Here is a 14943-nt window from a genome sequence, read left to right as displayed (position 1 = left end):
TTTCGCCACTCTTTTTGCGATAGGATCTGCATGTTTTTTTGGCCAACCGGGAAAGGGTTAATAAACTTGTTCAAAATAAACCAAGAAAACCGATCGCATGTAGCTGCTGCCGTTAGCAAATTTGCTTTCTTTTCGCCTCGCCTCGCCACAGCCATTCGTTTTAATTGCTTCAAACTTGACCTTAGCACCAGATAACCAAAACTCAGAAAAGAAACTAAAACCAAAACTCAATGTTCCTAAAGACTAACAAAAAAAAAAAAAGCGCACAACTCAAATTGGCCATTAACGCGACTTCGACTTGCACCGCATCGAGATCGAGCCTGGCCGAGTGACGCAAAAATAGAAAAATAAAAAAAAGGTTAAGTATACGCCGAGCGGGCCGAGCGTCGACTGCGCTGCCTGCGTCGACGTCATCTGCTGGCCGCCCCGCCACGCGAAGCTAGCAGCTCGCAGCTCGAAGCATTTTGTTTATTTATACAGCCGAGCGGGTAGAACTCCATATTAGTGTCTTCTTGGCGTTTGCCGCAGTCGAGTCCGAGTCTCGAGTCCGTTTCTAAAACTGAATCTTCAGGAGGCAACGGTCGTGCGACAGTGTGTGTGTGCCAGCAGTGCCAGTGCCAGAGAGAGTGTGCGTTAGCCAAGTTTTGCAGGGAGACCAGCGAAAAAAGCCAGCCGAAAAGCCCAACAGGTACGGAAGTGATTTCAGTTTGGTTTTTTTTTTGGGGCACATCAACATCTGCGGCGTGAAAGTGTTGCATAAATTAGAGAGCAATTCTTAGGCGAAAAGTGGGCCAAAACTGTAGGCCGACTTATTCTACTGCCACCGAACTGCAACCACTGGGGTCCGTCTGATTTTTCTCGTCGACCTTAACCCAATGCATCGTACATAGATTAAATGCTGAAAACTGGCTTGAGTAGCTGCAATTTTGCCATTCAGCGAAGGCCAAGACTCTGGCTGCAGCATTGAGGCGGCCAAAACTAAACGATTTGAACTTGTAATCGATTGCGATTCAATTTGCAGCTGCATCGCTCCAACGGCCTTCTATATACTAGACACCCAGCAACAAGCCACCCCCTTGCGAAGATGACCACATTTCATGGTTAGGCAAACAATTTAGAAGTTCCCACGAAGCGAAGACACGGGCCATATCCGTTACAGTTTCTAACGAAAACACTGACGAACCGAGAGTTTGGGCCAGGAAAAATCCAATTAACGCTGCAAATATTTGCCAAGTAATTAAAGGTTGTCAGTCGGCCCAAAAAATACACCAACTCTTACTGTTTGTGCACAGAGAACAATTGTAGTTGTCAGAAAATTAGACTGAATTGGAAAATTAAAAATAGGTACAGAAAGTATATAATTTACAAACCATTTAAATATATTGAACGCTACATTTGTGGTTATAAAATATGTTTGTTTTTTGCCAAAACGAAATTTAAATTTGAATACTTAATAATTTAAACAAATTTCTTAAAACTTTAATTTTGATTTAACTAAAAAAAATATTCCATTCTTGAAGATTAAAGTAAATTAAAGTAAATATTTTTTCAGTTTGCGTTATTCAAATCATTTTTAAAACTAAATAAACATAAACACCGAATTCGTTGTTCGCTTCTCATACTTTGTATCTAAGCCAAACACATGCCTTAAAGTAAAGCACAGATGTATTGAAATATTCAATCAATTGAATTGTATATCGATTGATATTTGATTGATATTTTTTTCGGTGTGGGTTATAGTTATGGATGTATATGTGGCGTTTCTGCGGTTCGTCAAGTGCCCAACTGCCAAAGTGCCGAAGTGCTGGCTGACTCGGCGCGTTTCTTTGCCTACTCTGTAAATGCCTCGGCTGGCAGAAAAAATTAATTTACAGCGCTAAGCAAGCATGAAACCATAAAACATGTGCACTTGAAACAGGCAAAACTAACTAAATGATTAACCTGTTGCACTGTAGCCACGTTGGGGAAACAATTGGTGAAACAATGCATCGAAAAAAAATGTACAAATTGTCATGGTGCTCGACCCGGTGTCAGACTCATACCCGTTTACTTAGAACAGACGCGTTTTTTGAGCCACTTGCCCGATTGCATCGCACAACGCAATAGCAACAGGCCATCAATGGGTTAATGTATTCGGAAATTTCACATGGCTAATTGTTGTCATTTGGCCAACACTCAGGTGCGTGTGAAAATATGACTGTGACGCCTGAAATCCATAGAAAAACATCCGCCCCGTTGGATTAAAATTTACATGTGCACACACAAATAATTATATAATGTTAGGGCATGTTTAGGTACAATAAACAAACTTTTAAAATATTCAAATTATCTAACATAAAAAACTTTTCTTAGCTAACGATTGCTTGAATGTTTACATTTAATTATAATAATATTTATATCTTTATATAAAAAACGTTTATTTATTATAACAAATTACTTAAAAAAAAAATTTCAAAGCCATTATTTATGTTAACAAACGATTTTTTCCTGTGTACACACGTGGCGACATAACACGAAAGAAATACCTTTTGCCTTCTTGGCGCAATCTTGCAAAATAAACATGCAAAACTTACAGCTTTTGTCTTGTGGCACATTAACAACATTTAAATCGCAGATACCGATACATATAGATACATCGCTCGCAGATGAAAGACTAATGCCCCTTCGGCCTTCATTTGATTTCGAATTAGTGGCAAATTAAGTTGTTTTTTTCCGACTTTATAGTAAACCTTTTATTTTTAGAGGCAAAATCGTAAAAATTAACGCTTTTTTCGGTGCTTTTCCGCAACGCAGCAGCAGCAGCGCTCTTTGGGTGTTTAGATACTTTTCGAATTAGTCACAATACAACGCATTTGAAATTATGGCAAAGTTGTGTTCGAGTGCTGGGTAAACCCAGTTCCGAGTGGCGAGTATCAAGTGATAATGCTGACAAATCAGCTCTTAAAGGGTACAGAAATTGGCAAAAGCGAAAATCAATTATGCATACAATACACATAATTTTAATGCGTGCGCGGCAGTATTGTGTGGCTTGTGAGCTTCTGCGTTTATTTTTATTTTACTATTCAATTTTAATTTTAATTTATTTATGGCGGAAGACAGAGAGCTAGCTTAGAATCTAGCCTTTGGGGCAAAAGGTAGCCAGCTAGCTGACTGGCTGGCTGGGGTTTCCCAAAAAGGGTTGAGATCTCAACGTCAGCAGCTGTTAGTACGAAGGCAGCCAGCGGAACAGTCGCCTGACTGCCAATTGGCGTCACATTTTTGGCTTGAGCATGATCATGATCATGATAATGATCGTCATAATGATGATGATGATGCGGCAGGCAGCTCACTTTTCCTGTCTCCAGTGTCAGTCTATGGATGCCAAGTGCCTTGCATACAGATGGGTTTTGGGAATGGCTAAATAGCTCTGTAGCAATATAGATCTATAGCTTTATGGATATGGGAAGGCGATTTTCGATGGCGATGGCGATTGCGATTGCCTTAACCCTGACAGAGACCTAGTCTCAGTTGCTGTCGATCAGCGGTAGTCAGCACATATCAATCATACGCCGAGTGTTTCCAATCAGCGTCTGTAGACTGTGGCAGGTGTTCTGCTCTTCGGCTTCCAGGCTCTCCAAATCTAATTACACGCCATGTGATCCATGAAAAGTGTCATACTGCCAGAGCACAAAACTCCAGTCATTGGAGAATCATTATATATGTTATAGTAGTAAAGCAGGCCGTGCTTTCTAAGTTTAAAAGTTTCGGATCATTTTGCCAACTAGTTTCATTTAATTATTCGGCGACATAACCGACTGGATTGGATTGAATTGGATACCTTTAAGCATATAGCTTAGAATACCATAACTAGCTAATTATACAAACTAAACTAAACATATATACGTTCGAGAATCTTCTGGCGAAGAACGAGTTCCGGTTCGAGTTGGCTAGGTCAGTGGTTAATGAACACGATTTACACAAGAAACAAGAAACGAGTTCTCTGGCTGCCATGTAATTGAATACATTTGATGGGTCAATCTCAATCGAAAACTCTTTCCGTGTGCAATTTAAATAACAATGTGAGGTGAAGAGCACGAGGGCCATGATCGCATAGAACATTAAGTCCGTGTGTTTCTACCATTTTTATCTGAGAAACAAATACAGATGGACAGACGTAGAAGCAGAAGCCAAGATGAATGCCAAAGTTAGCCTAAACTTTAGTGCCAAGGCGAAAAATTCAAATGAAGCCTTGAGTCGTCTGGCTCTTTTCAGGTTTCCAAGCCATTGACTTGCGGTCGTGGTTTTGGCCAAAGAATCTTAAAGATCTTAAAGACATCTTCTTCGTTATCGATTCGCCAGAGATATAGACAGCATTGGGGTGCACTAGCAGCCCGACTTGCTGTCGTCATTCATCATGCGATTGGGTATAACTCTATAAGCGATTTCTTCGCGCCTTTCATTAAGAAATCTGTGGCGTTCCTCGCCACAAATTCCGATGCAAATCACGCTCCTCGGCGAGCCGAGCGAAAAAAAAAAGAAAAATAAACGTGCTGAGCCTCTCAAAGCGAACGCGATTTAGAATAACTTTTCATTCAATATTTTGGCAACGCGGCGTTCGGACGTCGGGCTCTGAATTCTCGATTTTGGGCGAAATTTATCTAAAGCTCGTAAAAACATTTTTCTTACAGTTGCCAGAATGACGACCTACATGAAGATTGTCGAGGAGCGCATCTCCGGCCTTTCCAAAGGCGTGGGTGAGTTCAATAATTTTTGAAATATATATTAAAATATTTAATTATATAATAATTTATTCCCCAGATGAAACGGTGGACAGCTGGTTCCTGATGAGCTCCCCAGCCCCCGTATTTGCCGTGGTGCTCGTCTACCTGGCCTTTGTGCTCAAAATCGGACCCGAGTACATGAAGAACCGCAAGCCCATGGACCTCAAGCGCATCATGGTCCTCTATAATGCCTTCCAGGTCTTGTACTCCATTTGGATGTGCCGCACGGTGAGTCCATAAAAACGAAGCGTCATAATTATTCAGTTCGATTTATGTATTTTGTATGTATTCATTTTTAATAAGCCACGCATCAAAGTGCCTGCTGAACATATAAAATTACGGGCTGCCCGGGCTTGCATTAGAAATTCACAACTTTAAATAGATCTAATACGTTGCGTTGGCAAAAAATTGTTAAAAATTCTGGTCGGGGCATTTTTATTCGACCATTGGCATACATTAAACTTAAGCAGAAGCGTGGCTTTTTAATGAATGAACGAATACACGTGAATGAATAATTTCGTTTTATTGGAACTTAAAAATTAGAAAGGAATATTGCTGATTAGCAAAAGCCTTTAGAAAGACATACAAAGTTCTAAAATTTATTAATTATTATTAATTATTAATTAAATGCGCTTTTTTTAATAGCCTTTCAAATTTTTAGACCAGATACTTTATATGTACTTATTGCCTTATAAATTATATTATAAAAGAGCAACGAATTCTGTATATTCGTGGAATGAAATTTTATAAACTTTATTCAATTTCCTGATAGTTGCTTTTAAGAAAAACATATAAATATACTATATATATATATACTCTATTTTAACTATCCTTTCTAATCTTTTAGTCAGATAGTTAATTTAAAATGTATTAAATGTTTTTTTAAAGGAGGTATTTACTATATTGAGATTAAAGTAGTTCTAAATTGTCATATTAGGTTTATTAAGCTATAAAATACAATTGTTTTTGCTCGTCTTTCTGATCTTTTAGCCATATCGCCTATTTAAAATGTAGAAATTTAGTTTTTAAGGGGGGTATCTTGTCTTATAAAAGGAAAAACAAATTATAAGGTACCCTATTCTTATGAACAACCTTTCTAATCAATACTACCTCTCCCTTTTGCAGTCCATCCGAGAGAGCAACGTGATGTCGTCGATCTTCTCGAAGAAGTGCGAGATCAACCGCACCAGGGAGCAGAACCTGGCCCTCTACTCCGGCGCCTGGTTCTACTTCTTCTCGAAGATTATCGATCTGCTGGACACGACGTTCTTCGTGCTGCGCAAGAAGGACAACCAGGTGTCGTTCCTGCACGTGTATCACCACACCATCACGGTGCTCTTCTCCTGGGGCTACCTCAAGTACGCTCCCGGGGAGCAGGGCGTGATCATCGGGATCCTCAACTCGGGAGTGCACATCATCATGTACTTCTACTACATGGTGGCCGCCATGGGACCCCAGTACCAGAAGTACCTCTGGTGGAAGAAGTACATGACCAGCATCCAGCTGATCCAGTTCGTCCTGATCCTGGGCTACATGCTGACCGTGGGCGCCAAGGGATGCAACATGCCCAAGACGCTGACCTTCTTCTTCGTGGGCAACACGGTGATCTTCCTGTACCTGTTCGGCAACTTCTACCGCAAGACTTACAAGAAGACCAAGAGCTTGGATGGCAGCGGACGCACCGGCTCCAGTTTGGCCAAATCCGCTCTGAGGGCCGCCGGTGGACTGGGCTGCATGCCGCAGACCATGAACGCTGGCAAGCACCTCAGCCTGCAGAATGGCCAGCCCGGAAAGGCCTACCTCGATATGAACAACAACAGCGTGAAGCCGGTGAAACTGGAGTGAAAACGATCCTTAGTATCCCCTGGGTTTCAGTTAGCAATTACGTTTTTTAGAGCGGGGCTTAGTTTGTAACTCTTACCGTTTACCATTTACCATTTACCATCTACCAATTACCAACTACCAACTACCAATTACCAATTAACTTTAGTCTGCGGAGAATACCTTGTATAATGTTTATATGCCGCGACAGGCGACGATTCAAACCCAAAAAGTAGATAGGACCCTAAGAGCTGTGTGATTGTGGCCATTGTCTGACTGAGTACGTGTTAATGTTTTTCTAGCCGAGTGTGTGTGCGTGTGCGCCAAGAAGTGTGATAGAGCTTATTAATGAAATGCAGCCGTAAATCGTTTCGCGAAACAAGAATTCAATAAAAACTTTGATTTTGTATATTAAATAAAATCCAAACTGTGTCTCTGTTCTTTGCCGGCATAATTCGGGTTTGGAGTTTAAGGGGATTTGGGTTTTTGGGGTTTTTAGTTCTGCACGAGGCTTTGCGGGTTTTCGGGTAACCAAACCGGATCCCATTGGATCCCCAAATTTATGACAGCACTGCCTGGGCACGCGCTCCATCCAGCCAACAATAAAATTATGCAGATCTGCAAGACATCAGATGTTCTTTGAACATAAAACATGATTAATGTCTGTCGATTAAGCACCGTGATTAAGCCCACGTCTTTTTTTTGTCAGCTTGCCCAGTTTAAATTAAGCATACAGTGGGGAAGCTTTGTTTTTATTACTAAAGAACAAGTGTATATATTAAAGGAAATATTGTCTTTTTTCAATTTAATATTTGTTTTATTTGGACAAGATCTCGTAACAAAGTTATGAAAAATGTATGGTTTTAAAATGAATCTTAAAAACAATTTTCTGCGGTCATTCCAGACAATTTATTAAAAATGAGGAAGTTCCTAAAAATACATATTTTCTTAATTAAAATTGGCAGTCAACAAAAACGTGAAAAATATATGGCTTAAAAATTCATCATAAAATTGCTTTTCTACAATATACAAGCAGCCATTGCAGACCAGATTTAAAAAATAGATAGTTCTTAAAAATAAATATTACCTCACTTAAAATTGGCAATCATATTGATGGTAATAAGTATAACGTTTAAAAATTACCATTACAAAAAGTCAGAGTCTTACTGCCGAAAATATAAATGCAAATTCCTTAGAAAGAAACATGTTTCAATTTCGTCGATATTTTTTTTCCGAGTGTGTCACTTGGTACGCGTGTTGTGCTGATTATGCAACATTCTGACCGTCGACTTGTTTTCTGGCCCGGCTTAGACACCCTGGCGGCGATTGGGAGAATGTCTTTGCCAAATTAGAATTTCTAATCAATTTTTTCTCCCTCACCTTGACTCACACACATGCCCAGCATCATCACATGTAGCATCTTAGGTTATGCAGATTTGGGATAAAAATACCTTCTTGACTCTACTCAATGGAGTCAAAGTTCAAGGGCCTGATAAAGAGTTTGATATGTATCTGAGGGCTTCTTTGGGTAGGCGAGTATTTTAAAATATGCCTTTAATTTGGCCAAAAAATTTGCATAGGTCAAGCTTTGCCTAAAAACGGCCTGAAAGTATGCCTTAGAAAATGGGTATGGAAATTGTCCAAAGTTTTTTCGTTAATAAAGAAGACACTACTAGACTAGTTCTATAGTTCTGCAACTAGTATCAGTATGAGGCTAGATATAATCTATGAAGATCAGGCCATAAAACTGGAATAATATTGGCATAAAACTTAGCTCCGGTTAAGCCAGATGAAGATCGAGGCTCACTTTGTTTTCTCGTGTTTTGTGGTCAAGATCAAGGTCAAGTGTCCAAAAACCGGCTCTATTGAATACTGTATCCGCACACATCGAACACTGCGCAATCGCAACCCCACTTGAAGATGCGTTTTCACTTCCGCTTCGGTTCCGTTTTGACTGATTGATCAATAAAAGGCGCTGGAATTTATCAAAATCTTATCTCAGCCGCCTTTCAAGGTGCCTGCGAAATGAGCGCTAATGAGTGGCCACAGTCGTGTTCCCAGTGCCTCGTAAAAATTCATGAACTGGACATGCTGCATCACCCCATAGACCAGTTCTGGCCACGCCCATTCATATTCAAATCACCCATCATGTTACGGATGTCTTTGCTTCCGCCACTGAATGAATGAATGAATAGATTCGACTCTTTATATCAGATGGTGCTTCAATTTAAGCCAGCTTCATTTCCTTGAGAAAAGGTTTCCTCAAGTGATTTGCCTGAGGTTAACTGAGATCATGAATGGTTAACTCAGATTAGGATGAAAATGGGTGTGGTTGCTCTCTGGGAGATTCCCCAATGTTATCTAAACGACAAATACCATTAAAATTGTGTGACTCTTTAAATAAACATGGAGTGAACATTTAAGTTTACAGGAAATGACTTTTGCTATTCGAGGACAACATAAGATAAATATCACAAATATTTAAAAACATTTTATTAACTTATTTAATTATATAGAAATTTAAAGCAATATTTTATTAAGCGTTTCTGCTTCAAAAACCTTGTTATTACATTTAAAAAAGATCTGCTAAATCAATATCACAAATATTTAAAAAGATTATATTAACTTATTTCATTTTATAAAAATTTAAAGCAATATTTTATTACGAGTTTTAATTAAGCTTTTTCAAAAAACCTTGCTAATGGATTTAAAAAAGATCTACTAAATCAATATCACAAATATTTAAAAAGATTTTATTAATTAATTTAATTTTATAGAAAATATAAATATTTTTGAGTGCATTAAATAAAGATGATTTTAAAAACATTTTTAATGGATTTTAAAAAGCTCTACGTAATCAATATCAAATATTAAAAAAGATTTAATTGACTCATTTTTGTTCGAGTATTTCATAAATCTGCTTTTAAAAACCTTTTTAGTGGACCTTCATTTTTATTTTAATACAATTAAAGTCAAAAAGATTATTTCTTTGTAAATTAAAGAATGGAAACGTCCTTCAATATAGCATGTTTGTTTGTACATTAATAGATTACCTGAGTTTTAATTTTAATTTTATAGCCCATTTTCTTAAAGCACGTTTTTTAATAGATTTTAGATGTCTCAATAAATTTATTGAAAGAATCCTTCTTGATAAGTTGCTCATTGTGAATACACTCAATTTGTAAAATCACAAGGTCTTCCCTTCGGCCATTTCCCATTCACGAGACAAAGAATAATTCTCATTGTGGTGTTTTTTTCGATATTTTTGTAGAAAAAATTCTAGATTTATTTTTAAAATGTGTTTGTATTTATGGGTTCTTTATTAGCTAGTTTTGTCACTTGTTTTATGCCTACTTTACATACCGTACGTACATGTACGAGTATATAAAATCTAAAGAAAACACATTTGCATGCGTGTACCTACACTTATTTACACAACTAACGCTTCTTCTGCCTGTTTACTTAACTTAACTTAGTTCAGTTTTGGCCGAAAGACATACGACTTCTTTCATTTGGGTCCGCCAGATCATGCGAACATCAAACGGAGCGAGCGATGATGACGATGGCTGCAAAAAGCAATTTCAACTGTTTGAACATTTACATTTACATAATATGTGTATCTGTGTCTCGAAAACCTCATTTGCTCAAAAATATCTATTCGTCTCGTTTCGTTTCGTTTTGTTTCTTTTTGGCGGCGGATTACTTAAGAAATTAGTCAACAAGGTTGCACATAGAACATGGGTGGCTCTCAGTGGGTGTTTTTTTTTTCCCGCATTTGGTACGAGTATTGAAGGGGGGAGTGGTGGGGGTGAAGAGTGGTTGGTGGGTGGCTAAGGCCCTCTTTTACAAGGACTTCTGCTTCATCTGCTTTTCCAGCTCGATGGCCTTGTTGAGGTCCTTGGCACATCCATCGTTGTTGTTATCCGTCGTCAGAGCCTTGGCTTTGGCAGCAGCCTGTTTCTTTTTGTAGGACTTCTGGTAGAAATCGTTGAACAGAAAGTAGAAGAACACGGCGTTGGGCAGGGTGAAGCACACCGACCATCTGGGATAGCCACAGTCCGTGTACAGCAGCTGGGTCTGGTGGATGAAGGCGCAGCAGAACTGGATCTGCAAAAGGAGAAGAATTGTAGAATCATTGGGTTAGTGGAAAAGGTGGAAATTATGGGCTCAAGAGTTCTAAGTACTTGATGTAACTATTTTATTTTATTAAAAATGGCTTTGTTTCATGAACCCTAAACTTAATTAAAAATAAAAAAATCTTGAGCTTCATAAAAATATAAATGTTTAATTAAAATATTTTTCGATTTAACAAATTTTTATCAAAATTCTTTACTACACAGAGAGGATAATCCCTGTACAATAACTAATTAAGCCAGACAAAAACAAGTTGATACAAAATATTACTCGTTTTGATCAAATTACGTATTAATTTGATAAGTTTGAATCAATAAAAGAATCAATAATTTCAGAACTCACCATCTGCAAGTTAGTGATGTACTTCTTCCACCACAGGTACTTCTGCATCTGGGGTCCGAAGGCGGAGAGGAAGTAGTAGGAGTACATGATGATGTGCACGAAGGAGTTGATCCAGCCGATGAAGGTGCCATGTCCGCCGGGGTAGTACTTGCTGGTGCCCCAGCTGATCATGGGCATCACGGTGTGGTGGTAGACGTGCAGGAAGGTCACCTGCCGGTCGTTCTTGCGCAGCACAAAGAAGATGGTGTCCAGCAGTTCGGTGATCTTGGCCAGATAGTAGACATACACCACACGGGCCTCCCTATAGGCCTTGGGCGTGCGGGACCAGTCCACCGGCTGACACCTCCAGCTGTAGTACTGCCAGATGACCACGCCCTCGTACACCATCCACACACTCAGGGCCACCTGGAAGAAGTTATAGACGAGTAGGGTGCGCTCCAGCTTGAAAGGTTTGCGATCCTTCATGAACTTGGGTCCCCAGGACAGCACGAAGAAGAGGTAGAAGGCCAGGATGCCCAGCAAAGGCAGTGGCGACTTGATCAGGAACCAGTCATTGGTGCGGGGATCTACAAAATAGTCACACATATATACATATATGGGATATATAGAAAAGAAATCCCCCACTCACCTGCCAGATCGGTAAACAGAAAGTTCCAATAGTCCACCTGCGTTGCGTTGACGGCTGCCATTTTTAAATATTCTTCGCTGGCCTTTGGCTCCCACTAAACACGAGTCTATAGCTTTTCGATCGCTTCGATGTGAAATTCAAAAATCTGCTAAGCCTGCGTCGCAACGAACGAGTTTGGCGAAATCTGAACAGGGGAAAGAACGGGAGGGAGTTGTATATGAGTCTGGATAAGTTATGCTAATGTCATTCTCGGGCCAACTCGAGAGCTGTTGCCGAGAGCCCACAAAAATAAATAAAATTATAATAATAATCAAAAGGCGAAAGAGAATAGCGACTAGCGAATAGCGAATAGCTAGTGTGACGGCGACGGTGAAATGCCGTGAAATTATTATCATGTAACAGTAGCAGTAAATTATATTCATTATTATGAATTAAACAACCGCGGCGGCGCAACAAATTGGTGGCCACCACATATTCATATGGGCCATGCCGGTTGCCTCACGGCTAAATTCACGGGTAAATTGGGCAGTGGCTCACGTGTGGAACGCAGCAAACCCACTCGCACTTCCAGTTGAAATTATGTTTGTGTTGTGCAGTTTGTTTTGCCTGAGATCTCAACAGAAGCTGTTTTCCAAAGTGGGACAGACTGAAGTATTCCCGGGTGATTGGTGGTGATTAATCATCCCAAAAGAACTTAGATCCACAGTCACGTTTGTTGACTTGAAGTCGCTACACACACTTGAACTTGGCAAAGGCCGATTAAGACCACAGTAATCGAATGGCATTATGATTTCTTTGTCGTTTTCGAGGCTATTCTGATCGGCTTCTTAAGTTGTGGAGTTTGTGTGAGTGCGAAGTGAGGAACAAATTGAAATAATAAACGAAAGAAACGGAGATATTTTGAAGGGCAAGTTGGCCAACAGCTATCAGCCATCAGCCATCAACAGGTTTGACTCTTGACTTTCCGGTCATTTCCTGCACTGAAGTTTGAATATTACCTGCAACAGTTAGCGCAGAATTGGGGCCAGAAAATTGATGCTGGGGTGACAAATGCCAGCAAATAAAAGCCGAAAAAGGTGCTAAACGCTTTTGTTGGCCACAGAGAAGTACGCGCTTTTAGCCAAGAAAATCCAGTTATTCGGATGCACGACCTTCTAGGGAATGGGTGCGATGTGAGTGGGAAAAGCCCGAAAACTGTCGCATCATTTGGACGCCGTCGTGTCTGGCTGATCATCGCCATCGCCAGCCAATTCGGAGGCATTTCCACTTGGTTAGTCATTTGTCAAATGGCCTAAGATCGCCAGCCTTGAAAACGCCCAGAGCGAGCAAATAGAAAATTGTGTCACCTATTGCCCAACTTCAAAAGTCGCAAAGCAAAAAGGCGGTTTTTATTTCGCCAAATTAAATTATGTCACAAAAGTTTAATGACCTTGACAGGTGGATATCTTATATGACTTGATATGGCACTTGTTATATGCCAAATATTAAGATGTTCTACGCCGGACTGAGATATTTAATATGAAAATGTTAATATATTTGCTTTTATTTCAAGCTGCACTAAGATCAAGATCTATATATAATGCATAGAGGATAAAAGTTAGACTTAAGAGGATACATTTGATTTAATAAAGATTGTTGTATCATCGATTCTAGGTTTCAATTTGTTATACCTCCAATCTGACTGGCTAACTGAAGTTTAAGAAAAGGATATCCTTTAACAAAGAAAATTACTTATGTTTATAGGAAGAAAACCATTTAAGCTTTAAAGTCAGTCGTAGTTTAATAAACTAATTCTATAACTTATTTTCTCCAACTTCTAATTTTACTAATTAAACTTTAAGAAAAGGCAATATTTTCTAATAAATATGATAGCATTCTAAGTCAGTCTTAGATTTGGATTTGCATTTTATTATTTAATGTTCTTGTTTATTGATTTGTTAAATGAAATCTAAATCGAACTAGACTTCAATTCGAATGGAAACTATTTGGGCAACTTAATAAAACACAAGTTCTACATTTCCTCTTCTTATACTTTTGATCTGATTGATCACTTGGGTATATACACACACTGGCACACACAAATGTAGAGCTTAGTTTGGCTGCGGCACCTGTTGCAATCTCTTCGATTGCCGTGCACTTAATTTTCAACGACGACAGCGAGAAACGCTTAATATTAACACCGTGACAACTGCTTTTTTTTCGACTTGTTCCGTCTGCTTCTTATGCCCGATATGAGGCACTACTATCTACTATATAGTGAGGTATAGTTTGGTATAGTATATTATAGTTTTTATAGTATAGTAGGGGGAGAGACCTTTGCTAGCATCCGCTACCCACGAGACTTGTACGCGCACTGAACTGCTACGCCGAGTTGTACGGCGCTATGTATAAAAATTTTGTCTTAAGGTTCGATTTTGGTGCTGCTGTTTCTTCGTCTCCGCTTCCCAATTTGTTTTTGTTTCAGTTTCAGTCTCAGATTTTAGTTTTTTGTTTAGCCACACTTTTGTCTCGGCTATTTGCCATCTTGCTCATCTTCATCTTTGACTTTAACTTTAAGTTTAGCTTTGGCTTCGGCTTTGCTCGAGATGTTCTTTTGTGCCGAGTGGATTTTGGATTTGCTATAAGCAAATGTATCGAGCGATCGTCGCCTGGTCTCGTTTTCCTATGACAATTGCGATGACAACGATGTTGGTTTTGTGTGCGTGCTGCCGGCTCTTTGTTTTTGCTGGCCAAATTCGCTGGGCGTTTAATTTGTTTTCTATTTGGCTGAGCAGCCTTTGTACAATTAAAAGAATCATAAAATATTCTTCAATAGTTGGCACTTTTGATCGATTTGGCTAAAGCGATGCGGCAGAACTTGTAGTAGAGGATAAGGAACTGAATTCAATTCTGTGTATGCTTCTACATTTTTTTAATTGCCTAGTCATAGAAGAAATATTATTTATTGTTGATAAAATTGTATTTGATAGTCTCAAATAATAAAAATGTTATTTAAAAAATAATTTGTTTTATATTTAATATTTTAATTTAATTTAATTATATGTACCTGTTATATTTGAAAGTTTCAAATAGAAAAATTTAATTTAATAAAATAATTTGATTTATTTTGAAATATTTTAACTTTTTCCCTTCAGAGACCAAATTATATAAGCTGACTAAGATCTAGATATTCTAAAATAAAATTATAATTTATAGCAAATCTGTCTCTGTTTAAGGTGTTATTTGAAAGCTTATACATTTGCATACATTTGCTGTAGT

General features: G+C 38.8%; 2 protein-coding genes across 3 annotated transcripts; one reads left to right on the top strand and one right to left on the bottom strand.

Moving 5' to 3' along the window:
• Positions 1–489: 489 nt before the first annotated feature.
• Positions 490–7002, top strand: LOC108148966 (elongation of very long chain fatty acids protein 7). Of its 2 annotated transcripts, none has more exons than XM_017276304.1 (4): positions 490–688; positions 4668–4733; positions 4798–4988; positions 5886–7002. In XM_017276304.1, the coding sequence occupies exons 2-4, from the start codon at positions 4676–4678 to the stop codon at positions 6603–6605; spliced, it is 969 nt and encodes a 322-aa protein (XP_017131793.1). In that variant the 5' UTR covers positions 490–688; positions 4668–4675; the 3' UTR covers positions 6606–7002. The 2 variants fall into 2 exon arrangements, with proteins under 2 accessions (XP_017131793.1, XP_041564955.1); XM_041709021.1 differs by lacking the exon at positions 490–688 and adding an exon at positions 3749–3930.
• Positions 7003–9865: 2863 nt separating this feature from the next.
• On the bottom strand, positions 9866–14086 carry LOC108148969 (elongation of very long chain fatty acids protein AAEL008004). The gene is made up of 4 exons (XM_017276307.2): positions 14000–14086; positions 11686–11869; positions 11058–11623; positions 9866–10688 (listed from the first exon to the last, which is right to left on the bottom strand). Exons 2-4 carry the CDS (start codon positions 11744–11746, stop codon positions 10425–10427), a joined length of 891 nt encoding a protein of 296 aa, XP_017131796.1. The 5' UTR covers positions 11747–11869; positions 14000–14086; the 3' UTR covers positions 9866–10424.
• Between the last annotated feature and the right edge of the window lie 857 nt (positions 14087–14943).

This window comes from Drosophila elegans, unplaced genomic scaffold (genome assembly GCF_018152505.1).
Source record: "Drosophila elegans isolate 14027-0461.03 unplaced genomic scaffold, ASM1815250v1 contig_468, whole genome shotgun sequence".
Taxonomy (NCBI): Eukaryota; Metazoa; Arthropoda; class Insecta; order Diptera; family Drosophilidae; genus Drosophila; species Drosophila elegans.
This window is presented reverse-complemented; position numbering and strand designations above follow the sequence as displayed.